The 25,734-nt window shown below is 44.1% G+C and overlaps 1 protein-coding gene across 2 annotated transcripts in view; it reads left to right on the top strand.

Moving 5' to 3' along the window:
• LOC129865194 (scm-like with four MBT domains protein 2) overlaps nucleotides 1-20,237 on the top strand; it is a 42,521-nt gene extending 22,284 nt beyond the window's left edge. For both annotated transcript variants that reach the window (XM_055937756.1, XM_055937757.1), the window contains 16 exons: nucleotides 3,052-3,140; nucleotides 4,912-5,155; nucleotides 6,358-6,455; nucleotides 7,521-7,622; nucleotides 7,773-8,003; nucleotides 8,602-8,728; nucleotides 8,870-8,983; nucleotides 9,078-9,120; nucleotides 9,807-9,874; nucleotides 12,080-12,219; nucleotides 12,758-12,867; nucleotides 12,983-13,158; nucleotides 13,448-13,608; nucleotides 13,895-14,167; nucleotides 14,371-14,499; nucleotides 18,868-20,237. In XM_055937756.1, coding sequence (XP_055793731.1) covers nucleotides 3,052-3,140; nucleotides 4,912-5,155; nucleotides 6,358-6,455; nucleotides 7,521-7,622; nucleotides 7,773-8,003; nucleotides 8,602-8,728; nucleotides 8,870-8,983; nucleotides 9,078-9,120; nucleotides 9,807-9,874; nucleotides 12,080-12,219; nucleotides 12,758-12,867; nucleotides 12,983-13,158; nucleotides 13,448-13,608; nucleotides 13,895-14,167; nucleotides 14,371-14,499; nucleotides 18,868-19,008 — 2,246 coding nt within the window. In that variant the 3' untranslated portion in view covers nucleotides 19,009-20,237. The remainder of the gene's footprint in view (nucleotides 1-3,051; nucleotides 3,141-4,911; nucleotides 5,156-6,357; nucleotides 6,456-7,520; nucleotides 7,623-7,772; nucleotides 8,004-8,601; nucleotides 8,729-8,869; nucleotides 8,984-9,077; nucleotides 9,121-9,806; nucleotides 9,875-12,079; nucleotides 12,220-12,757; nucleotides 12,868-12,982; nucleotides 13,159-13,447; nucleotides 13,609-13,894; nucleotides 14,168-14,370; nucleotides 14,500-18,867) is intronic.
• The last annotated feature ends 5,497 nt before the right edge of the window (nucleotides 20,238-25,734 follow it).

Below are 25,734 nucleotides of genomic sequence, written 5' to 3' on the forward strand. Positions count from 1 at the left end.
CATTTGCTTTTGTCCATTTTCATAATGATTATATAACTACTGCTGGATGTATTTAGTGTGGGCCAGTCTTGTTCTCTACCTAGCCCAGGTGATATTAGGTTTAGCCATGCACGTCGTTATAGCGGCCATTTACAAACGCCCCACCCCACCTACACACACTTCTCACACACACTCTTAACCCCTTACGTCCCGGGGCAGTAAATTCACCGCACTTACTGTGACCACATCTGAGTTAATTCATATTTCATGGCTGTCTCTTATTCACTCCTGACTTCTCATCAACATGGCTTTACATTGCTTTATCTTGGCCAGGTCGCAATTGTAAATGAGAACGTGTTCTCAATTTGCCTACCTGGTTAAATAAAGGTGAAATAAATCAATAAAATAAACATTAACATCACTAGCTAGGGTGTCTCCCTTGTCGTAAAAAAAAAAAAAGCCTATACATGATTTAGCCTGTCTATCCTGTTGGCTGTCATTCAGTGACTATTGAGCTACAGTTCTGAGTATAAATAACATGCACCTGTATCTCTGCTGTTGATTTTGTCTTTCTACTTTGAGTATTTTGGCATTTTTCTAAAAGGTAGTTTGTTGTCACCAACCCACCTGGTTAACCAATGGGGTACTTATGTACTAGCAGTAGATCATTAGATTGTTACTGGTAGATATTAAGCCCTGATATAGGGTCTGTGGTTCTACTATTAATTCAGTCTTACAGAACCCCCAGAAGACGTGGTAGATAGACATTGTATCTCAGTGTGGTTTACAATACCACTGTAATAATAATGACTAGATAAGCACTGTGTGAGACTGAGAATAAATCGTCTAATTTGGTCCCATTAGCCCTGATTAGAATCTGCTGTACTGCTGTGATCACAGATGAAAACATCCCTCCCTGCCATGATACAGGCCAGACTTGTTCTTTTAGTAATCGCTTTGATTCTCTTAAATACGCTTTTGAATTAGCCTTCACTGTCTGTTTACACAATGGCTTGTTGTTGGATATGCAAATCAGATGTTTTTTTTGTATGTTGGATATTTGTTTGGATGTCTCCCAGTATAGCAAAAGCTAGGAGACGAGAGGAGAGGATTGGGGGAGGGGAGAAGACGAAAGATAGAAAAGGGGAGAGGGGGTTCTCTTCAAAGTAAATTATGCAGTTATTGTTTTGTGGAAGTCAGGATTTGCCTCAGTGTCTATCGCCTGGAGGATGGGCAAAGGAAGCAAAAAATATAATTTACATGCAAACTAGTACTGTAACTACACTCTGGACCGGAGGGAGCCGAGGAGGTAGAACAGAAAGAGGGAGGGAGAGGGGGATGGGCAGAAGTTCAGATGCCGAAGCAGCAGCCTGCATTCTGCTCTGTGGCCTATTCTAAATGGCTTGATGACTAATCTAGGAGGATCTGTAAAAATAGTTTATCTATTTCTGCACACCGGAGATCAACAGGAGCACTGTGAGTGTGTGTGTGTGTGGGAAAAACACTATTATTAACCAGGGGTGGTGTGGAGAGATGCACTGGGGCAGTGGGACATTATTTGCAACCGTATTTGCACCATGTATGGAAAAAAGGATCCACGATGTCCCGAGACAGACAGAGTGATTTGTTTTTAGGAAAATTAATTGACTGTTTCTCTAAATCGGACTCATCTGGCTTCAGGAGAATATACTAATGAGAGAATATAAAATGAGGGGAAAATACCTCTGTTCTCTCCCATAGGAATGAATTATTCTATTTGTTTTCTAAGTGTGGCGTGGCAGAATAACAGATAGCGGTGTAATCCTCCATGATCTAGGCTACTGCTGGCCACTAGTCATTCTACTGTGACTCATCTCACCATGCCCCATTGAGTCAGATATTCTCAGAATCTTTGTGTCCAATTGGTGACTGTAAACCTAGAGCATTAGATGTAGAAGTCTTTGGAGAGGGGTGGATAACTCATCACTTAAAAATAGATTACTCTATTTGTGTGTGTGTGATTTAGTAGGACCACAGAGTTTGTAAACCACAGAGCCTCTAAACATCGCGAGACTTCCGAACAACAATTGCGAAACCGACCAAGCATACCAGGCCGGTTTTTGGGGTTTGAGAAGTCAGTGAGTGAAGTGAAAAATGATGTGTCAAACACGAGGCCTGCGTAATGACTTGGGTTGTCAATTCATTTTGGCCCGCTTCCATACTGCTCGCGATGCGCTGCACTACAAGTCGCAGCAAGCACTGCCAACGTGCTGCATGCCAAATGACAGTGTATGGCCTGCAAAATCATTGGGAGTTTTTTTCCAATATGGCCCTTGCGCTGATTTGAGTCGGACGCACCTGCCTTAAGTGTTAATTTTCTTGAAATCTAAAAGCACAACCTCGATTCGAGCCAATGTCTTCAGTAGTTTAACATGTTATTTCTCCAACCTCGTGAAAGTGACAAACTGAAACGTTTTAATTTGAGTCAAAAACAACTTTATATCGAAGTGCCTTTGATTTGACGGCCAGCACATACGCAGTCCGGTGTGAGACGACCGTTAAACCCAATGAAGTGTTTCTACGCGTGAGTTTAGATAATGTCGCCATGACATCGCCTAGAAGTGTGTTTTGGCGATTTCTATTGGAGTAGCAGTTTCTGCCCATCTTCATACTGTGCTGGCTTTGGTAGACCTGTGTACGCCTGTGGGAAGTCACTAGTCAGCGTGGAGTCAAAGTAAAATCAAGACCCACGATGCACCATGAATTAAACATCACTACTGTTGCACTGTGGGTAACAGAAAGTGGAGTAAACAAACATGTCCTATGCAAATGAGCGGGAACCAACCGTTTAAATGGCTCTGGAGAGGGTGAAACGTGTGTGTGTGTGTGTGTGTTCGTTCATGCCTGCCTTTTTCTATCATGCTCCCATTGTATCTCTCAACACCTGTTTATGTGGACGGCTCTGTATCTAACTGTTTTCTGCTGTTGTTCATTGCTTAGCCTGGTGCTAATATATGTAAATGCATTGTCATGTATAGTTTTGCTAGCACAGTAAATTTGACCGTCTATCTCTCCCTCTGTTCTGTCTTGTAGCCATCAAGGAGAAGTACAGTGACTGGACAGATTTTCTCATCCAGGACTTGACAGGCTCACGGACCGCACCAGCAAACCTACTGGAAGGGGTGAGTACTGTCTCGGTGGGAGTGTGACGGAGAACGAGATGGAGAGATAATGAGACTATGTATGCGTAGGTGACACCCGTGTATTAACCATCAACACATTTAGAGCTTTAGCTAATCTGTTGAGCTCTGTATGTTAAGCTGAAGTCTCACCCCAGATAATACCAGTTCCCTCTCAAAGAGGAAATCACACATGCAGTGCAGTCAAAGAATTCATACCCCTTGACTTATTCCATATTGTGTTGTCTTACAGCCTGAATTCAAAAATGGATTACATTTATTTTTGTTCTCAACCATCTACACACAATACCCCACAATTGCTAAGGGAAAATAGGATTTCAGAAATATTAGCAAATGTATTGAAAATGAAATACAGAAATATCTCATTCACATAATTATTCACGAGTCAATACATGTTAGAATCACCTTTGGCAGTGATTACAGCTGTGAGCCTTTCTGGGTAAGTCTCTAAGCGCTTTACACACCTGGATTTGACAAATTGTCCACATTATTCTTTTAAAAATTCTTCAAGCTCTGTCAAGTTGGTTGTTGATCATTGCGAGACAGCCACTTTCAAGTCTTGCCTTAGATTTTCAAGCCGATTTAAGACAAAACTGTAACTAGGCTACTCAGGAACATTCAATGTCGTCTTGGTAAGAAACTCCAATGTATATTTGGCCTTGTACTTTAGGTTATTGTCCTGCTGAAAGGTGAATTTGTCTCCCAGTTTCTGTTGGAAAGCAGACTGAACCAGGTTTTCCTCTAGGATTTTGCCTGTGCTTAGCTCTATTCTGTTTCTTTTTAAAGATATTCTTTGAAGAGGTAGGGTTTCAGGTGCTTTCAGAAGATGGGCAGGGACTTTCAGTTTCAGCTGTCCTAACTTTAGGGGGATGCTGGCTCTGGAAGAGCTTGGACTGGACTGAGCTGGAGCTGCCCTCCCGTAGGGGTGGGACAGCCAAGAGACCAGAGGTGGCAGAAAGGAGTGCTCGGGTTGGGGTGTGTAGGATTTGAGCATAGCCTGAAGTTAGGGAGGGGTAGTTCCTCTTGCTGCTCCGTAGGTAAGCACCATGGTCTTGTAGTCGATGCTAGCTTCGACCTGAAGCCAATGGAGTGCGAAGGAGCAGGATGACATGGGAGAGTTTGGGCAGATGACAAGTGCCTAGATTAGGACCTGCGCAGCTTCCTGCGTGTGGTAGGGTCATGCTCTACAGATATTGTAGAGCATGAACCTGCAGGATGGAGTCATTGCTTTGATGTTTTCAGAGAACGACAGGGTGTTGTCCAGGGTCACGCCAAGGTTCTTTGGACTCTGGGAGGGCGACACTGGAGTTGGGAACTGTGATGGAGAGGTCTTTCAGCCGGCAGGCTTTCCCCAGTAGGAAGAGCAGCTCCGTCTAGTTGAGGTTGAGCTTGAGGTGGTGGGCCGACATCCAAGCTAAGATATCTGCCAGGCACGCAGAGATGCATGTCGCCACCTGGGTGTCAGAAAGGGGAGGAAGGAGAAAAGTAGTTGAGTGTCATTCGCATAGCAATGATAAGATAGATCATGTGAGGATATGACAGAGCTCAGTGGCTTGGTGTATAGAGAGAAGAGGAGAGGGCCTAGAACTGAGCCCTGGGGGACACCATCCATTTTAAATTCAGGCTACAACACAACAAAATGTGGAAAAAGTCAAGGGGTGTGAATACTTTCTGAAGGCACTGTACACACAGATTTGAATACTTTCCATCAATTCCCTCTTCTCCTCTTCCATCTTCCCATCCTTCTCTCTAGCCTCTGAGGGGGAAGAACACAGTGGATCTGATTGTGGAGGGTTCGGTGATGGAGGTACGGGACCTCACTGACCCCTCCCTCTACTGGGCTGTCCGCGTCACCCAGAACGTTGGTGGGAGGCTCCGCCTGCGCCATGTGGGTCTCCAAGACGACGCCCACGACACCTGGCTGTTCTACCTCGACGTGAGGCTCCGCCCACTGGGCTGGGCTCAGGAGAACCGTCTGTCACTGGAGCCCCCAGCAGGTAAGGGTGAGGGGTCATAGCTGCATGGAGGTAGGGGCTCTGGGTCACATTCAGCTGTAGTAGTGGTAGTTTTAAGTGCTGGGCTGAAATAAAAACCTGCAACTTTCCAGGACTCTCCAACTCTATTGGATTTACATATTATTAAGGGTTAGTTATGAATCATATCCCATTATGACTGTTTTACACCTTTCAGAGCAGTTGGGAGTTTCCCTTCTCTCTGTTCAATATCATAAACCACCGTCTCTCTGTCTGTCTCTCTCTGTCTGTCTCTCTCTGTCTGTCTCGCTCTGTCTGTCTCGCTCTGTGTCTCTCGCTCTGTCTCGCTCTGTGTCTCTCGCTCTGTCTCGCTGTCTCTCGCTCTGTCTCGCTGTCTCTCGCTCTGTCTCGCTGTCTCTCGCTCTGTCTCGCTGTCTCTCGCTCTGTCTCGCTGTCTCTCGCTCTGTCTCGCTGTCTCTCGCTCTGTCTCGCTGTCTCTCGCTCTGTCTCGCTGTCTCTCGCTCTGTCTCGCTGTCTCTCGCTCTGTCTCTGTGTCTCTTTCTCTGTGTCTGTCTCTCTGAATGACTCAACATGTTGGCTTCTGTTCATATTCGAGATCTTTCAGTTTCAACTTCTACAGAACTGATGACTTTGTCAAAAAACGCCTTTCCATAGAACGCGACACACGCATTATCACAATCATAGCAACACACTCACACTTGCAATGACACACATGTGTTCCTTCAGACATACATATACCGGTCGACTGTTCGAACATAAAATGGAACTCCACCAAACTTTTAGAAATCTCCTCTCCAAATGATCAATAGAAATCCATATCAGTGTATCCAGTCTCAGCTGTAGCTCTCGTTAAGCCAGTTTGTCAAGAGTGGGAAGGGGAGGGTCATGTGGTTGTAAGACGTATTCCTTTAAATGGCATCTGATATAAAAACAAAAATACATTTGGGAAACACTGGGAGAGGTTTTCTTAAAGGGATAGTGTGAGATGTTGGCAATGAAGCCCTTTCTACTAACCCAGAGTCCGATGAACCCATGGACTCCATTTTTATGTCTGCATGCAGTTTGAAGGAAGTTAAAGGTAGTTTTGTGAGCCATTGCTGAATATATCCCTTTAAATAAACAGTTGGGAGAGATTTGTAAGGTCTTTAATTTGATGCTGAGTTTCAGAGAGTCATATTCTGACTGTCATCTCTCGCTCGTCTCAGAGTTGCGTGGCCTGAAGAGCGCCCTCGAGTGGCAGGAGGCCCTGGAGGCGGCGCGGAGCGAGGCCCAGCAGAACCCACTGCCCCTGGAGGTGTTTAAGGTGAGGGTCAGCCACACAGGAAGTAGCCCTGTGACACAGGAAGTGCTTCTACTCACAACCGACTTCATGTGTACTCTAGTGCAGGTTCGTCAGTTCCCGTGACCGTTCTTACTGCGTGTGCTATCAGGCCATGTGGGGCTGGTGGTTCAACAGTTATACAAATCAAATACTCACTTAATCAATGTAGTCAAACCCCTGAGTACCGATCAGTCATTTAACAGACAATATCATGTTGTTATCAGATTCCACTCAACCCAGTCAAAACTCTTCTCTGTCCTGGCTCCCCAATGGTCAAACAAGCTTCTCCCTAATGTCAGGACAGCGGAGTCACTGCCCATTTCCCGGAAAGAAAAAAAAAAGGGGGGAAGAAAATCTTTTTTTTATGATACTTTAAAGAGTATCATAAATAAATCCCATGGTAAACAAAAGCACCGACTTTTGCGAGTAACTACTTTGTTGAGGGAAAATGTACTTGCTACAACTGTGATGTGTTGTCTCACCTAGCTATCTTAAGATGAGTGCACCAACTGTAAGTCACTCTGGATAAGAGTGTCTGCTAATTAACTACAATGTCACTGTAAAATGTTTATGCTACGTGGCTCAGACACCTCTCCTATCTGTGGGTGTGTTTTATTGTGTGGGTGTGTTTTATTGTGTGGTTGTGTTTACTGTGTGGGTGTTTTATTATGTGTGTGGCGATAAGCTGCTGTCTTTCCCACGCCCCTCTTAAGTCTGGGTGTGTACCTGTTGTACAGACGAAAGTGATCTGGCTGGACCTGTCTGATGGCCTCGGTGGCAGTGGGTTTCAAAGGGCCACGCTAGCTAGCTCTATTTGTCCCTATAGGTCAAAACCACCTGTCACAGACAATTAGTTAGACTCACATAGGCATTATTTGATCTAACTCAGAGCATATTTGGGCGGTTGAGCAGACTAGTCAGTAATATCAAAGTAATAACATTTTCATGTTATAGCCTAGTCCCACTGCTTAGTGTTTGTTAAGAAAGCCAGTTTGCAGTGACCATTAAAAGACGTGCGTGTTTTCCACGGTGACCCGGTTGTTTCAGGACCATGCAGACTTGACCAAGCACTCCTTCCGGGCGGGGATGAAGCTGGAGATGGTGTCGCCGTCGGAACCGTTCCACATCTGTCCTGTATCTGTCACACAGGTGGGCCTACCTGACCATCTCAAACCTTAGCCAACTCTATCAAACCCCGTCAAACAGTATCAAACCCCATCAAACAGTATCAAACCTAGCCATACCCTTAAAAGTGTTTTGATGTGTTAATGCAGCCATGGTAATAATGGCTCTCTGTAGGTCTACAATGAGCACTACTTCCAGGTCACAGTGGATGACCTCACTCAAGAGGCCACACCCCTGTCCCTGGTGTGCCATTCTGAGTCGCCGGGCATCCTCCCCGTCCAGTGGTGTCTGAAGAACGGGATTGGTCTAGAGCGGCCCAGGGGCTACCTGAGCCAGGACTTTGATTGGGCGGACTACCTGAAACAGAGCGGGACTGAGACCGCCCCCGACGCATGCTTCCCCGACGTAAGATACTTTTGCTTCCTTCCTCCTTCAGTTCCTCGCCTCATCCTTCTCTCTCCATCCCTCTCCTCTTCCCTCTCTCCATGCCTCTTCTCCCCGCTGTCCTCATCCTTCTCTCATCCCTCTCCTCCCCTCTCTTCCTCCATCTTGTCGTCCCTGTGCCCACCCCCCTTAAAGCTGCATTATGTCACTTTTTAGACGACCCGACCAAATTCACATAGAAATGTCAGTCATAGATCTGTCAATATCATTGAAAGCAAGTCTAAGAAGCCCTGGGTCTGTTCTATGTGCACTGGTGTTTACAGCTTTCGTTTTTTTACACCAGCTTTAAACAGCTGAAAAGACAATATTTTATATATTTCACAATGGTTTAGATGGTACAATGATTCTGTACACAATGACTGCTTGTTTTGTCACAAAATGAAATTAGGTGAACTATTAGAATTTTAGCAACCAGGAAATGGTTGAGCGATTTCTGCATATTGCACCTTTTTAAATGAACGATTATACAGACAACGTGTGTGGCTTAAGTCGTGTCAGAAAGATCCATTGTTATGTCTACTGTTTATCCCATTGGCTGGCTGTCTGTCTGTGTGTGTAGGCGTGGCAGAGCCGAGGCTTCGCTAAAGACATGTGGCTGGAGGCCGTTAACCCTGTCAGGCCCGCCGAGGTGTGTGTGGCTCAGATCACACAGGTCAGGGGTCGCCTGCTGTGGCTCAGACTGGAAGGTGAGACGTGTGTGTGTGTGTGTGTGTGTGTGTGTGTGTGTGTGTGTGTGTGTGTGTGTGTGTGTGTGTGTGTGTGTGTGTGTGTGTGTGTGTGTGTGTGCGGACAGCTGTCTTAACCCATGCTCTTTTGTCCCTCTCCAGGCCTGCCTAAGTCCGTCCCTGAATGTATTGTGGACGTGGAGTCCATGGACATCTTTCCTGTAGGATGGTGTGAGACCAACGCTTACCTCTTGACTCCTCCACTGAAGCCTGTCTGTAAGTATCCCCGCATCTCTCGCTCTCTCACACACGCGCGCACACACACACACACACACACAGTGCAAACCCTATTATTTTGTGTTGATTGCAGGCCAGCAGCAGAAGAAGATAGCCGTCGTCCAGCCAGAGAAGCAGTAAGTTCGCTGATGCTCCAAAACTACAGAGAACCACTCCAATTTAAAACCCTCACTGTTCCATTCCCTTCTTGAAAAGCCCCATCCAGCACTTTAACAGTTCCATCACACAGATTGCTATTCCACTCTAAAAACAAATCAATTCATTGCCAAGCCATTTCAGCAGCCACAGAAATGCATGGCCTATACTTTACAGTACAACCTCCTAGATGGAGAACACACTCAAGTAGATACCCTTAAAAAGCCTCAAGGCCCCTCTCTCTCAAACCATAGCCTTCCCCCCCGGAACAGTAGCTAGCTGTTCACTTGGAAATGGCCTTTTTTTTTTTCTCCAGCGGACAGATTTATTATATTGACAAATGACATGTTTCAGTCGCGGCTGGGAAACGCAGCTCTGAAGGATCAGGGTAGTGGTCGTTCAGAGACGACATATGAGGCTTTCAGTAACACTTTGTCAACCTCTCTCGTCTAACCTCTTTTACCATATCTCTCACCCAAGGGACTCATTCATCAATAATCCCTCATTCCGTTGTTGTTCAGTTGTGTTAAGGGAAGCACATGTATCACACTAAGCTAAATCGGATCTTAAATAGTCTTAAATAGCTGTATCGTTGATTGAATGATTGGATGGCTTGGCTGTTCACTTGATTGATTGGTTCATGGATTGATTGATATTCCGTCTGTAGGTTGGCTCCGCCACAACCCGTGGAGACAATCCCTCTCAACCTCTGTGAGCCCGTTGCCATGGATACAGGTAAACACGATTCATAATTCAAATACAGTTGAAGTCGGAATTTTACATACACTTAGGTTGGAGTCATTACAACTCGTTTTTCAACCACTCCACAAATGTCTTGTTAACAAACTATAGTTTTGGCAAGTCGGTTAGGACATCTACTTTGTGCATGACGCAAGTAATTTTTCCAACAATTGTTTACAGACAGATTATTTCACTTATAATTCACTGTATCACAATTTCAGTGGTTCAGAAGTTTACATACACTAAGTTGACTGTGCCTTTAAATAGCTTGGAAAATTCCAGAAAATGATGTTATGGCTTTAGAAGCTTCTGATAGGCTAATTGACATCATTTGAGTCAATTGGAGGTGTACCTGTGGATGTATTTCAAGGCCTACCTTTAAACTCAGTGCATCTTTGCTTGACATAATGGGAAAATCAAAAGAAATCAGCCAAGACCTCAGAAAAAAATTGTAGACCCCTACAAGTCTGGTTCATCCTTGGGAGCAATTTCCAAACGCCTGAAGGTACCACGTTCATCTGTACAAACAATAGTACGCAACTATAAACACCATGGGACCACGCATCCGTCATACCGCTCAGGAAGGAGATGCGTTCTGTCTCCTAGAGATGAACGTACTTTGGTGCGAAAAGTGCAAATCAATCCCAGAACAACAGCAAAGGACCTTGTGAAGATGCTGGAGCAAACTGGTACAAAAGTATCTATATCCATAGTTAAACAAGTCCTATATTGACATAACCTGAAAGGACGTTCAGCAAGAAAGAAGCCACTGCTCCAAAACCGCCATAAAAAAGCCAGACTACGTTTTGCAACTGCACATGGGGACATAGATCATACTTTTTGGAGAAATGTCCTTTGGTCTGATGAAACAAAAACAGAACTGTTTGGCCATGATGACCATCGTTATGTTTGGAGGAAAAGGGGGATGCTTGCAAGCCGAAGAACACCATCCCAACCGTGAAGCACGGGGGTGGCAGCATCATGTTGTGGGGGTGCTTTGCTTGCAGGAGGGACTGGTGCACTTCATAAAATAGATGGCGTCTTGAGGAAGGAAAATGATGTGGATATATTGAAGCAACATTTCAAGACATCAGTCAGGAAGTTAAAGCTTGTTCGCAAATGAAGTAAATAAAGCTGAAATAAATCATTCTCTCTACTATTATTCTGACATTTCACATTCTTAAAATAAAGTGGTGATCCTAACCGACCTAAAACAGGGAATCTTTACTGGGATTAAATGTCAGGAATTGTGAAAAACTGAGTTTAAATGTATTTGGCTAAGGTCTATGTAAACTTCCGACTTCAACTGTATGTGATGAATTTTTTACAGCTATTAATGAAAATGAGAGTTAATGATTAACATGGAAAAGCCCTGTAAACAGAGAGTGTGTGTGTGTGTGCGCGTTAGCCACACCTGTTTCAAAGCAGATTCATATTGATGAGCAAACAACATTCGTCTGTCTAACAGTTGCTCTTCACAATCGCTGATTGATACCTCACAGCTTGTCTCAGAAAAGTGTAGCGGTCTAACAAACTTCTACATATGAATCAATGTAACACTTCTGTTAGCAGTCCTCTCAACATTTTACACGGCCAATGTTCTGTTTATTTTTTAAGTGTGTGTTTGTGGGCCAATGTTCTGTTTATTGTGTGTGTGTGGGGAGGTGCACCAGCATTATGTCCAGAAGAGACGCATGTCCTTCTAAGTTCCGCTCATGCATATTTATCATTTGTCTAATTACTATTCAACCGGAGCTGTGCAATTCCAGGTGTATGAGTAACAAAGTGTAAACTGAGGTGTGGCGTCACACTACATTGTTATGTGCAGCACACCTCTAATACAGGCCTCATTAACAAGCCAGTGGAGTTTTAGAACAAGTCATTCATAATGTAAGTGTTGGGCTGCTTTTACACAGGCAGCCCAATTCTGATATTTTTCCCACTCATTTGTCTTTTGAACAGTCACATCAGATCTTTTTCAGAGCTGATCTGATCGGTCAAAAGGCCAATTAGTAAGAAAACCTATCAGAATTGGGCTGCCTGTCTAAACACAGCTCAATTCTGATAGACTATTTGGAAGTCCAATTATTTTTTTCCCTATCAAGAGATTGAACTTGATAGGCTGCCTGACAATCTTATACCTGTCTGTCATTGGAGGATTGTCTGATGTCCCATGATGCTTCTCTCTCTCCTCCCCAGGCTCAGCCAATGGGAGATACTGTTGCTCCAGGATCTATGTGAACCACCGCTGTTTCTCTGGCCCTTACCTAAACAAGGGGCGCATCGCTGAGCTGCCCCAGGCTGTAGGGCCGGGGAAATGCACTCTGGTCCTCAAAGAGGTAAGTAGAGAAACATCAACATACTGGTTGCATCCAAATCTATTCCCACGACTGTTGGCCAGAGTCCTATGGGATCAGAAAAACTAACAACAGACTCTGGAGGAGGTGGAGAGGCATATGCCTAATTAAAGGACTGGAGAGAGAGGGAGGGAGGAGAGAAGGAAATGTCTTGTTAACCACCTGCGGTCTCTCAGCAGCAGCTTCAGTTTAATGTGAACTGTCAGTCATTTCTGTTTACACACACACACACACACACACACACACACACACACACACACACACACACACACACACAGTAACTCAGCAAAAACAGCCTTTAATTTCCCTAGATACCCCCTAGTGAGAGTGTGTGAATGTGTGTCCTTGCTCATTTGAGTGTGTTTGAGGGTTCGTGTGTTTGTGTTCTACTGGTTTTTGTTCTTAACTGACTTGCCTAGTTAAATAAAGGTTAAAAAAATTCACTTCACGACTAGGGAGAAAAAAAATGACAAAGTTTTTTTTTTAAAGAAAGTGTGTTCTCCTGTGTGTCCCTGTGCAGGTGCTGAGCATGTTGATCAATGCGGCCTACAAGCCTGGGCGTGTCCTGAGGGAACTACAGGATGTGGAAGACCAGCACTGGGACTGCCACGAGGAGACCCTCAAAGCCAAGTGAGTCCCACCTGGAGGAGCTCAACCAGGATTGGAGCGACAATTTAGGACCCATTTTTAACTTAATTCACAAGACAAGCCACATCAGCTGACACTGTTTCTCTCCGCTCCTTAGATACAAAGGGAAGACGTATCGATCGTCCATCCGGATCGTGCGTCTGGCAGAGCAGATCCCAGACTTCTGTCGCAAAGTGTGTGTGAAGCTGCAGTGCTGTCCCAACCTCTTCAGCCCCGTTCAAGTCACAGACCAGTGTCCTGAGAACTGCTCTATGCAGACCAAGACCAAATATAGTGAGTGTGTGTGTAGGTGTGGTTACTCTACTTGTGTGTTCATGTGTGGGTTTCTGTTGATGGGAACTAAGATCAACTTCATATATGTTTGTAGGTTGGTGTGTGCGTGCGCGAACAAATACAGTAATTTTCTACAAGTGTGAGTTTGTGTGTCTGTCACAAAAAACACACACACACACACACACGAAAATACACACAGCCAATTGTTTGATTAAACCCCCTTTAAATGAATAGCTTACCTGCATCAGAATTGAGCCCATATGAACTGTGTTGAGTGTTGTGTCCCCAGCGTATTACTACGGTAAGAAGAAGAAGCTGTCTAAGCCGTTTGGAGGAGAGGAGAGTCTGGAGGCCAAACCCACACGACGCAGGAAGAAGAGGAAGGCCATCTTTGTCCAGAAGAAACGACGCTCGTCTGCAGTGGACTACACTCCTGCAGGGTCACCACAGGTCTGACGGAGCTCTCCCTCTATTTCGGTCTGTCTGTCGCTCTCTCCATGTCTCTCTTTCTCTTGTGTATAAGAGTGAAGGCTGTGTTCCCCTCCCCCTCTCTTTTTCCTTTGCTTTCTCGCTCTCTCTCTCTTCGTGTCTCTCTCTTTCTCTCTGTGTCTCTTTCTCTCTCTGTCTCTCTCGTGTCTCTTCTCTTTCTCGCTCTCTCTCTTCGTGTGTCTTTCTCTCTGTTATAGAATGGACTTGATTGTCACTGCACTAAGATTGACCCTATAACTCCCTACAGGACAGTGATGAAGACGAGGATGAAGATGATCTTATGTTGCAGTCGGGCAGTGAAGAAGGCACCAGCTCTGAGCCGCGCGAGGACCACACAGACACGTCCTCTGTGGAGGTGGCTAGCAGCCGGCCGCGGCGCGCCGTGACGCTACGCAGGGCCACCCATACCGGCGTAGCTTCGAGCAGCCGCGAGGGTCCTGAAAGCAGGAGGCGGAGCACTCGGTCCCTGTCATATAACCAGGAGAGCAAGTACCACCCACCCAAGAGACAGGAAATGCAGGTGAGAGAGAATGCTACACGCAGAGACACACACACAGACCCACAATAATTAAGATGTGATTTAGTATTTGATGGGTTCTTTGGCTCCCTGGAGGCCGGGTGGCCCAGATATGGCCAGTGAATGGCGTCCGGGTGTCATATCAAGTCGATAAAGGTCCTGTATGTAGATTGATCTTTGTGGCCATGTGTCCTGTGGTCCTCCAGGTGGAGTGTAGTGAGGCGGAGTGTCAGCTGGTGCTGGAGAGGAACCCTCTGGAGTGGTCCGTAGAAGACGTGGTCACGTTCATCACCTCCACTGACTGTGCTGCTCTCGCCAAGATCTTCCAGGAGCAGGTACACACTATCAATCAAATTTATTTATAAAGCCCTTTTTACATCAGCCGATGTCACAAAGTGCTATACAGAAACCCAGCCTAAAACCCTAAACCGCAAGCAATGCAGACATAGAAGCATGGTGGCTAGGAAAAACTCCCTAGAAAGGCAGGAACCTAGGAATACACCTAGAGAGGAACCAGGCTCTGAGGGTGGCCAGTCCTCTTCTGGCTGTGCCGGGTGGAGATTATAACAGAACATGGCCAAGATGTTCAAACGTTCATAGATGACCAGCAGGGTCAAATAATAATAATCACAGTGGTTGTAGAGGGTGCAACAGGTCAGCACCTCAGGAGTAAATGTCAGTTGGCTTTTCATAGCCGATCACTCAGAGTTAGAGAGAGTCGAAAACAGCAGGTCCGGGACAAGGTAGCACGTCCGGTGAACAGGTCAGGGTTCCATAGCCGCAGGCAGAACAGTTGAAACTAAAGCAGCGGCACGACCAGGTGGACTGAGGACAGCACGGAGTCATCAGGCCAGGTAGTCTTAAAGCATGGTCCTAGGGCTCAGGTCCTCCGAGAAGAGGGGGAGAGAGAATTGGAGGGAAGATTCTTTAATTCACACAGGACACCGGATAAGACAGGAGGAATACTCCAGATATAACAGACTGACCCTATCCCCCGACACAAACTATTGCAGCATAAATACTGGAGGCTGTGACAGGAGGGGTCGGGAGACACTGTGGCCCCGTCCAACGATACCCCCGGATAGAGCCAGCCAGGCAGGACATAACCCCACCCACTTTGCCAAATCACAGCCCCCACACCACTAGAGGGATATCTTCAACCACCAATTTACTACTACTGAGACAAGGCCGAGTATAGCTCACGAAGATCTCCCCCACGGCACGAACCCGAGGGGGGCGCCAACCCAGACAGGAAGATCACGTCAGTGACTCATCCCACTCAAGTGACGCACCCCTCCTAGGGACGGCATGGAAGAGCACCAGTAAGCCAGTGACTCAGCCCCCGTAATAGGGTTAGAGGCAGAGAATCCCAGTAGAGGGAGGGGAACCGGCCAGGCAGAGACACCAAGGGTGGTTCGTCGCAACAGTGCCTTCCGTTCATCTTCACACCCTTGGGCCAGACTACACTCAATCATAGGACCTACTGAAGAGATGAGTCTTCAGTAAAGACTTAAAGGTCGAGACCGAGTCTGCGTCTCTCAATTGGGTAGGCAGACCATTCCATAAAAATGGAGCTCTATAGTAGCTCTATAGCTGTTTACTTAGAAATTCTAGGGACAATAAGGAGGCCTGCGTCTTGTGACTTTAGCGTACGTGTAGGTATGTACGTCAGTACCAAATCGGAAAAAGATGGGTAGGAGCAAGCCCATGTAATTCTTTGTATGTTAGCAGTAAAACCTTGAAATCAGCCCTAGTCTTAACAGGAAGCCAGTGTAGAAAGGCTAGCACTGGAGTAACATGATACATTTTTTCGGTTCTAGTCAAGATTCTAGTAGCCGTGTTTAGCACCTACTGAAGTTTATTTCCGGGTAGCAGGAAAGTAGAGCATTGCAGTAGTCTAATTGAACTGTAGAAGTGACAAGCATGGATTCATTTTTCTGCATCATTTTTTGACAAAGTTTCAGATTTTTGCAATGTTACGAAGATGGAAAAAAGCTGTCCTTGAAACAGTCTTGATATGTTCGTCAAAAGAGAGATCAGGGTCCAGAGTAACGCCGAGGTCCTTCAGTTTTATTTGAGACGACTGTACAACCATCAAGATTAATTGTCAGATCCAACAGAATATCTCTTTGTTTCTTGGGACCTAGAACTAGCATCTCTGTTTTGACCGAGTTTAAAAGTAAAACATTTACCACCATTCACTTCCTTATGTCTGAGGGAGGGCAATTTTGGGGCTTTACCATGTTTCATTGAAATGTACAGCTGTGTATCGTCCGCATAGCAGTGAAAGTTAACATGATGTTTTCGAATGACATCACCAAGAGGTAAAATATATAGTGAAAACAATAGTGGTCCTAAAACGGAACCTTGTCGGAACACCGACATTTACAGTTGATTTGTCTGAGGACAAACCATCCAGAGACACAAACTGATATCTTTCCGACAGATAATATCTAAACCAGGCCAGAACTTGTCCGTGTAGACCGATTTGGGTTTCCAATCTCTCCAAAAAAATGTGGTGATCGATGGTATCAAAAGCAGCACTAAGATCTAGGAGCACGAGGAGAGATGCAGAGCCTCGGTCTGACGCGATTTAAAAGGTAATTTACCACCTTCACGGGTGCAGTCTCAGTGCTATGATGGGGTCTAATACCAGACTGAAGCGCTTCGTTTACATTGTTTGTCTTCAGAAAGGCAGTGAGTTACTGCGCAACAGCTTTTTCAAACATTTTTGAGAGGAATGGAAGATTCGATATAGGACGATGTTTCGTTTTTTAAAATTATTTTCTGGGTCAAGAGGCTTTATTACTGCCACTTTTAGTGAGTTTGCTACACATCCGGTGGGTAGGGAGCAGTTTATTATGTTCAACATAGGAGGGCCAAGCACAGAATAGGGTCCAATATGCAGCTTGATGGTTTAGAGGCCGTGACTATTTTCATCAATGTGTCAAGAGATATAACATTTAAAAACTTGAGCGTCTCCCTTGGTCATAAGTCCTGGCAGTGTTGTGCAGACTCGGGACAACTGAGCTTTGGAGAAATGCGCAGATTTAAAGAGGAGTCCATAATTTTCTTTCTAATGAACATGATCTTTTCATCGAAGAAGTTCATGAATTTATCCCTGCTGAAGTGAAAGCCATCCTCTCTTGGGGAATGCTGCTTTTTAGTTAGCTTTGCGACAGTATCAAAAATACCTTTTGGACTCCTCAATTTAGTTGGAAAAATAGGATGATCGAGCAGCAGTGAGGGCTCTTCGATATACTGCACGGTACTGTCTTTCAAAGCCAGTCGGAAGGCTTCCATTTTGGTGTAGCGCCATTTCCGTTCCAATTTTCTGGAAGCTTGCTTCAGGGCTCGGGTATTTTCTGTATACCAGGGAGCTAGTTTCTCATGACAAATGTTTTTTGTTTTTATGGGTGCGACTGCATCAAGGGTATTGCGCAAGGATAAATTTAGTTCCTCAGGTGGTTAACCGATTTTTGTACTCTGACATCCTTGGGTAGGTGGAGGGAGTCTGGAAGGGCATCTAAGAATATTTGGGTTGTCCGAGAATTTATAGCTCAGCTTCTGATAATCCTTGGTTAGGGTCTGAGCAGATTATTTGTTGCGATTGCAAACGTAATAAAATGTGGTCCAATAGTCCAGAATTATGAGGAAAAATATTAAGATCCACAATATTTAACTAGGTCCAGAGTATGAATGTGGCAGTGGGTAGGTCCGGAGACATGTTGGACAAAACCCACTAACTCGATGATGGCTGCGAAAGTCTTTTGGATTGGGTCTGTGGACTTTTCCAAATCAAAGTCACCAAAAATGTGAATATTATCTGCCATGACTACAAGGTCCGATAGGAATTCAGGGAACTCAGTGAGGAATGCTGTATTGAGGGATTGAGTAGGCTGCATAGATTTCATGACTAGAAGCTCAAAAGATGAAAACACAGTCATTTTGGGGGGGGGGGGATAAATTGAAATGTGCTATCGTAAATATTAGCAACACCTCCCCCTTTGAGGGCTGCGCGGGGGATATGGTCACTAGTGTAACCAGGAGGAGAGGCCTCATTTAACACAGTAAATTCATCAGGCTTACGCCATGTTTCAGTCAGGCGAATCACATCAAGATTATGATCAGTGATTAGTTCATTGCCTCTAACTGCCTTGGAAGTGAGGGATCTAACATTAAGTAGCCCTATTTTGAGATGTGAGATATCACGATCTCTTTCAATAATGGCAGGAATGGAGGAGGTCTTTATCCTAGTGAGATTGCTAAGGCGAAACACCGCCATGTTTAGTTTTGCCCAACCTAAATCGAGCCACAGACACGGTCTCAATGGGGATAGCTGAGCTGACTACACTGACTGTGCTAGTGGCAGACTCCATTAAGCTGGCTAACAGCCTGCTGCCTGGCCTGCACCCTCTCTCATTGTGGAGCTGGAGGAGTTAGAGACCTGACTATGTTCATATATATGATGAGAGCACCCCTCCAGCTAGGATGGAGTCCGTCACTCCTCAGCAGGCCAGGCTCTGAAATACATGCAGACACACACACGTCCCCGAAACAACACACTTTCTTGTTTGATATACAGACTCTCTTCACATTATCGTTAACATTGTCATCCGTTCCTCTCTCTGTCTCTCTGCCCGTATTATCTGTCTCTCTGCTTGTTATCTCTTTCTTATCTTATTCTCACATTCTCTCTGCAGGACATAGATGGCCAGGCGTTGTTGTTGCTGACCCTGCCCACAGTCCAGGAGTGTATGGAGCTGAAGCTGGGTCCAGCCATCAAGCTGTGTCACCAGATAGAGAGGGTCAAGGTGGCCTTCTATGCCCAGTACGCCAACTGATCCTGGGCATCTCACCTGGCACCTTTACCCTGTAGGGCACAGGCTGTCTGGAGATGACCCAGTACACCTTCATCTGAGGAAGAGGAGGAGAGATGATTTCGATTAATCCCAAGTCTGGGATTACCTGGTCTGGAAGGCTGGGCGGAAAGTGGGAAAACTGGTAATGCTGTTGCTTAGGAATTCTTAAATTCTGGACAAGGATTACCTGGCCACTTCTCCGTGGATTACTGATGTCACATAGAGAAGGAAGTGACGTCAGAGGAAGGAGAGGAGGAGCTACCCACATACGGAGCTCAGGACGTCACCATCATCTGCGACAACAGGCAGAGATGGATTGGAAGGTTCAGATTTCCATAGTACTGTGTGGAAGGATCAGTCAACTGTGAATAGTTGAGTACGATACATATGAGTCAATCCATATGGAATACAGATCTGTGAAGAAACTGATGGAAATTGAGGATTATTTTCTTGGAACATTTTGAAATCAAGGATTATTTTTTGGGAAAATCTATTTTTTTTTTTACATGCTGTTTGAGACTAATGGCCCTGACAGCGTTTTAAGTTATGAACAAATGTTATTAAATATTTGTTCAATGTTTTCCCTCTTTGTTATATTTAAGTGAATTAGGTTAATATATTTGATTAACGAAAATTGGTTAGTAACCTACAATAATATATTTGCAATATTTATTGTATTTCTTATTGAATAGATATCTTATTTGGATGTACGAAAAATATATTTAGAGTTGATTGAAATGTTCAAGTCTTTGGTTTCAAATATGTATTTAAGGATGTTCTTGAGTTATTCCAGTCAATAGTAATTTAGTCCTGTTATTAAATGATCTGTTTTTTTCTTGTGTGCATAGGCGAAATAGTAGGTCCGCTGCATTTTTTTGTTGTTGTAAAAAATCCTGGTAACACTTTATTTGGATAGCCTGTAGAGCATCTACAGATGGACTATCAGTAACATTTTAACTAAACCTTACCCTAACCGTAACCTTAGCAAGCAGTTGCTTATCAACAGATAGTCTGTTGCTTAGAAATAGATAGTTTGTTGATAGTATCTACAATGTGACCAAAGTCCTGAATTAGCTTTTTACCCTTTTCACTTTTGAATAAGTTGTTTTAACAATCATGTAAGCAGTCGTGTAAAATATATTGTAACCATCTATGCAAAATGCGGTGAAGATATTTTTGATAAGAAAATAAATTTCTACAGATTTTTGTAATGACGCTTTGTTTTCTAGTGTTTATATAGAGGTGAAGAATTCATCAAGGCGTGTGTTTTTATTTTTAACCATGTATAAACTCACAGGACGTACTGTACATAGGTAGTAATAACCATTCCATTACTGATTGGATTTTGTTGTTTCTTCATACAGCCTGTTGTATTTCCAAGACTGTAGCATGTTCTTAATGTAATATACTTTTAATTGAACACAGGCAGTACATATTCAGTTGAGAGTATTGCACAGCAGTAAGACCAGTCGTGCTTCACCAATTTTCTGTTACGGCACAGTTGAATTAATTTAATAGCACATACACACACAAACTCTGACACTTTCGATTGAGCCGGTCTGAAAAGCAGTTTAATCAACTGCTACCTCAAAGGGTTGCTTGGCAACCCAATTTCTAACGTCTGTTTTGCATGATTTTCCCTTTTCCCAGCTGTATCTGAAAACAAACGGGATACATTTTGATTGCAGAGGAGTAAACAACCATTTACCTGGTTTAAATAAAAAAATGCAGAATTGTTTAAACTCATGTACAAGTGGCAATTTCAGGCGATCTTCTGAAGTCAGTCAATGATTTTAATGTATTTTAACAGTGAATGTAACAGGAAATCTTTTGAGAACACAATAGCCCAATATTAAGCGTAAGAGCTGGCAACTACAGACAACTACAGTATTTTGTCATCTTCTAAATGGCTTTGATCTTTTCCATGTCTTAACCTACGTAACTCCATTCATATAGAGCAGTAGTATTGTGCGTCAGGACTCAGCTGTGCTAGACTGTACAGGCCTGGGAAAGAACACGTAGAGGAAGAAGAGTTAACCATGTGTGTTTGTGGTTAACCACCTCTCTGTGCTCTCACACTACAGCAATCCCATTGCAGCAGGCCGATATCTGGGTCACGACAGCACTGGTCTGGTCGTTCAGAGAGAAAGATAAAGACGGCGAGAGCGACGACGATCAAATGAGAGAATTATTAGGCTAGACCGTTTTCAGTAAACGTCTTGGTTAAGATACACACTCGCACACACACTACATTGACACTTGCACACAAAACCCACACACGTTCACGTAAACTACATACGCCCACACACACACAGGACGACACAACATACACATTACGCACACTCGCGCGCGCACACACAGTTTTACACAATTTGCTGCTGCTACTCTATTTTACTCTTATCTATCCTGATGCCTAGTCACTTTACCCTGCCTTTATGTACATACATTTGTTTATATAGTGTACTGTATTTGGACACCCCTTCAAATTAGTGGATTTGGCTATTTCAGCCACACCAGTTGCTGACAGGTGTATAAAATCCAGAACACACCCATGCAATCTCCATAGACAAACATTGGCAGTAGAATGGCCGTACTGAAGAGCTCAGTGGCTTTCAATGTGGTACTGTCATAGGATGCCATCTTTCCAACAAGTGAGTTCATCAAATTTCTGCCCTGCTAGAGATGGCCCGGTCAACTGTAAGTGCTATTACTGTGAAGTGGAAACGTCTAGGGCAATAATGGCTCAGCCATGAAGTGGTAGGCCAGACAAGCACACAGAACTGGACCGCCAGGTGCTGAAAAAAATGTCTGTCCTCGGTTGCAACACAGCATGAGTTCTAAACTGCCACTTGAAGCAACGTCAGCACAAGAACTAAGTTGGGAGCTTCATGAAATAGGTTTCCATGGCCGAGCAGCCGGAACTCAAGCCTAAGATCACCATGCGCAATGCCAAGCGTCAGCTGGAGTGGTGTAAAGCTCGGCCCAATTGAACTCTGGGGCAGTGGAAACGCGTTCTCTGGAGGGATGAATCAAGCTTTACCATCTGGCAGTCCGACGGACGAATCTGGGTTTGGCAGATGCCAGGAGAGCGCTACCTGCTCGAATGCATAGTGCCAACTGTAAACTTTGGTGGAGGAGGAATAATGGTCTGGGGCTGTTTTTCATGGTTCGGCTAGGCTCCTTAGTTCCAGTGAAGGGACATCTTAACGCTACAGCATACAATGACATTCTAGACGATTCTGTGCTTCCAACTTTGTGGCAATGGATTGGGGAAGGCCCTTTCCTGTTTTATCATGACAATGCCCCCATGCACAAAGCGAGGTCCATACAGAAATGGTTTGTCGAGATCGGTGTGGAAGAACGTGACTGGCTTGCACAGCGCCCTGACCTCAACCCCATCAAACACCTTTGGGATGAATTGGAACACTGACTGCGAGCCAGGCCTAATCGCCCAACATCAGTCCCCGACCTCATTATGCTGTTGTGGCTGAATAGAAGTAAGTGCCCGACGCAATGCTCCAACATCTAGTAGAAAGCCTTCCCAGAAGAGCAGAGGCTGTAATAGCAGCAAAGGGGCTATGATTTTGGAATGAGATGTTTGACGAGCAGGTGTCCACATACTTTTGGTCATAGAGTGTATCTATCTCAAATACCTCGTACCTCTGCATATTGATCTGGTACTGGATATAGCTCCATTCTCATGTATTTTATTCTTCTTGTGTTACTATTTCATTGTATTTTTAAACTCTGCATCATTGGGAAGCAAGCAAGCATTTCACAGTAAAGTCTACACCAGTTGTATGCGGTGCACGTGCCAAATACAATTTTGATTTGTTTTGATTGAATAAACGTAAATATTTAGTCAAATACACACTCAATAAAGCTGAAGTAATGGACTTTTCCAAAGGGAATAGACTTTGTACATTACAGTAGTTGTTTTTTTTTTAAAACAGCGCAATTCAAATGAACCTTGTCTTCCGTTAATTGTCTGTCACGAAGCCATTTGATAAACAAGTAGTTCAAGCAGACAGATATGAAGTGGCGCTGTGGGTGCATCCTCATTCAGAAATGATTCACTATTGATTAAGGTTTATCTGTGTGGAACGACTTTGTATCTATAACATCACACCTCTGTGTAACCAGCCAAACAATTTCCTCTCTATTCTTCATTATTCATAAGTCATCTGTACTGCCCGTGGGACAAAATCACCATCTGCTCCTCTCCCATTTCCATATGCCTTTACAAAGTGAAGGTTGCATCTGAAATGGGGAAAACAGAAAGAGAGAGAGATGCAATATGAATCTTTTTCTGGACCCCATCATCTCTCTCTCTCTCTCTCAAAGATAATGAATTCACTGATGTTATCTTTGGGGGAATGGATGAAATGATAAACATTGAAATAAATTGCTCCTTTGAAAAATAATTAGCAGAGAAGCACAACAGAAGTGTGTTAGAGGGGGAGGGAGGTGTGTGTGTGAAGGGGGGAAGTGTAGTAAAGGTGAAAGAAAGAAAGAAAGCGTCAGAAGGATTTCAATTTCACTGCTTGTCTTTAGACTTTCATACCAAAGTGAATTTTTATTAAACGCGTTAAAAAGGTAGAATCTTTTTTCAAAAATAATATTCTCAAATGATATCCAATCATGCTGTTGGTAAGCCTTTGATTTCCATTATCATTTATTAATGCGCCGCTGACTGCCAACCAGCCAAGCAAAGCAAGCAGAGAAAAGAGACGAGTCGTGAGCCTCTTGGGGCAAAAAAAATACATCACTCCATTATTAGAAATATCAAACACATCTTTCCTCAGCTCTAACAATAAAATAAAATCATACACAGAGAAGGTCAAGGAGGCTTCAAACTCAATACAATGGAACCCAGTGGAGAAGGACAGTGGAGGACAAACTCTGTTGAAGGTTTTTGTCCGTCCCTCTAAGGCCATAGTGTTCATGGTGATCACTAAGGCTTCACGCTGCGTCAGTGAAATTCAAAGCCTGCAAGACTGAGAGCTGACAGGACATTACAGAGCGTCTACTCTTCTTTTCTCCTCTTTTCTCCTCTCTTCCTCTACTCCATCTCATCCCCCTCTCCCACGTTCCTTTTTGAACCCATTTCCCTCTCATGCTGCTCAGTATTGTATCCTATTGGAGTAATCAGCCCAGATGTTTAACACAAGACATGTTCCATTCATGTGTGTGTCGGTGCGTACGCACAGTACCTACAGTACCAGTCAAAAGTTTGGACACACCTACTCATTCCAGGGTTCTTCTTTATTTTTACTATTTTGTACATTGTAGAATAATAGTGAAGACATCAAAACTATTAAAAAAACACATATGGAATCATGAAGCAACCAAAGAATTGTTCAACAAATCAAAATATATTTTATATTTGAGATTCTTCAAAGTAGCCACCCTTTGCCTTGATGACAGCTTTGCACACTCTTGGTATTCTCTCAACCAGCTTCATGAGGAATGCTTTTCCAACAGTCTTGAAGGAGTTCCCACATATGCTGAGCACTGCTTTTCCTTCACTCTGTAGTCCAACTCATCCCAAACAATCTCAATTGGGTTGAGGTCGGTTGATTGTGGAGGCCAGGTCACCTGATGCAGCACTCCATCACTCTCCTTGGTCAAATAGCCCTCATATAGCCTGGAGGTGTGTTTTGGGTCATTGTACTGTTGAAAAACAAATGATAGTCCCACTTTGCGCAAACCAGATGGGATGGCATATCGCTGCAGAAATGCTGTGGTAGCCATGCTGGTTAAGTGTGCCTTGAATTCTAAATAAATCACAGACAGTGTCACCAGCAAAGCACACCCACACCATCACACCTCCTCCTCCATGCTTCACAGTGGGAACCGCACATGTGGACATCATCTGTTCACCTACTCTGCGTCTCTCAAAGACACGGCGGTTGAACCCAAGAATCTCAAATTTGGACTCATCAGACCAAAGGACAGATTTCCACCGTCTAATGTCCATTGCTCGTGTTTCTTGGCCCAAGCAAGTCTCTTCTTATTAACTCTGGGTCTTCCTTTCCTGTGGCGGTTCTCATGAGCGCCAGTTTCATCATAGCGCTTGATGGTTTTTGCAACTGCACTTGAAGAAACTTTCAAAGTTCTTTGAATTTCCTCATTGACTGACCTTCATGTCTTAAAGTAATGATGGACTGCCATTTCTCTTTGCTTATTTGAGCTGTTCTTGCCATAATATGGACTTGGTCTTTTACCAAATAGGTCTATCTTCTGTATACCAACCCTACCTTGTCACAACACAACTGATTGTCTCAAACGCATTAAGAAGGAAAGAAATTCCACAAATTAACCTTTAACAAGGCATACCTGTTCATTGAAATGCCTTCCAGGTGACAACCTCATGAAGCTGGTTGAGAGAATACCAAGAGTGTGCAAAGCTGTCATCAAGGCAAAGGGTGGCTACTTTGAAGTCTGAAATATAAAACATATTTTCATTTGTTAAATTTTTTTTGGGGTACTACATGATTCCATATGTGTTATTTCATAGTTTTGATGTCTTCACTATTATTCTACAATGTTGAACATAGTACAAATAAAGAAAAACGCTTGAATGAGTAGGTGTGTCCAAACTTTTGACTAGTACTGTAAGTGCATTTGTAACTTTTCATTCCATGTGGAAAATGACAGTAATGAAAGTACTTAATTGGTCTGTCTTTGCTCATAGGCAACGTGGTT

This window comes from Salvelinus fontinalis, chromosome 11 (genome assembly GCF_029448725.1).
Source record: "Salvelinus fontinalis isolate EN_2023a chromosome 11, ASM2944872v1, whole genome shotgun sequence".
Taxonomy (NCBI): Eukaryota; Metazoa; Chordata; class Actinopteri; order Salmoniformes; family Salmonidae; genus Salvelinus; species Salvelinus fontinalis.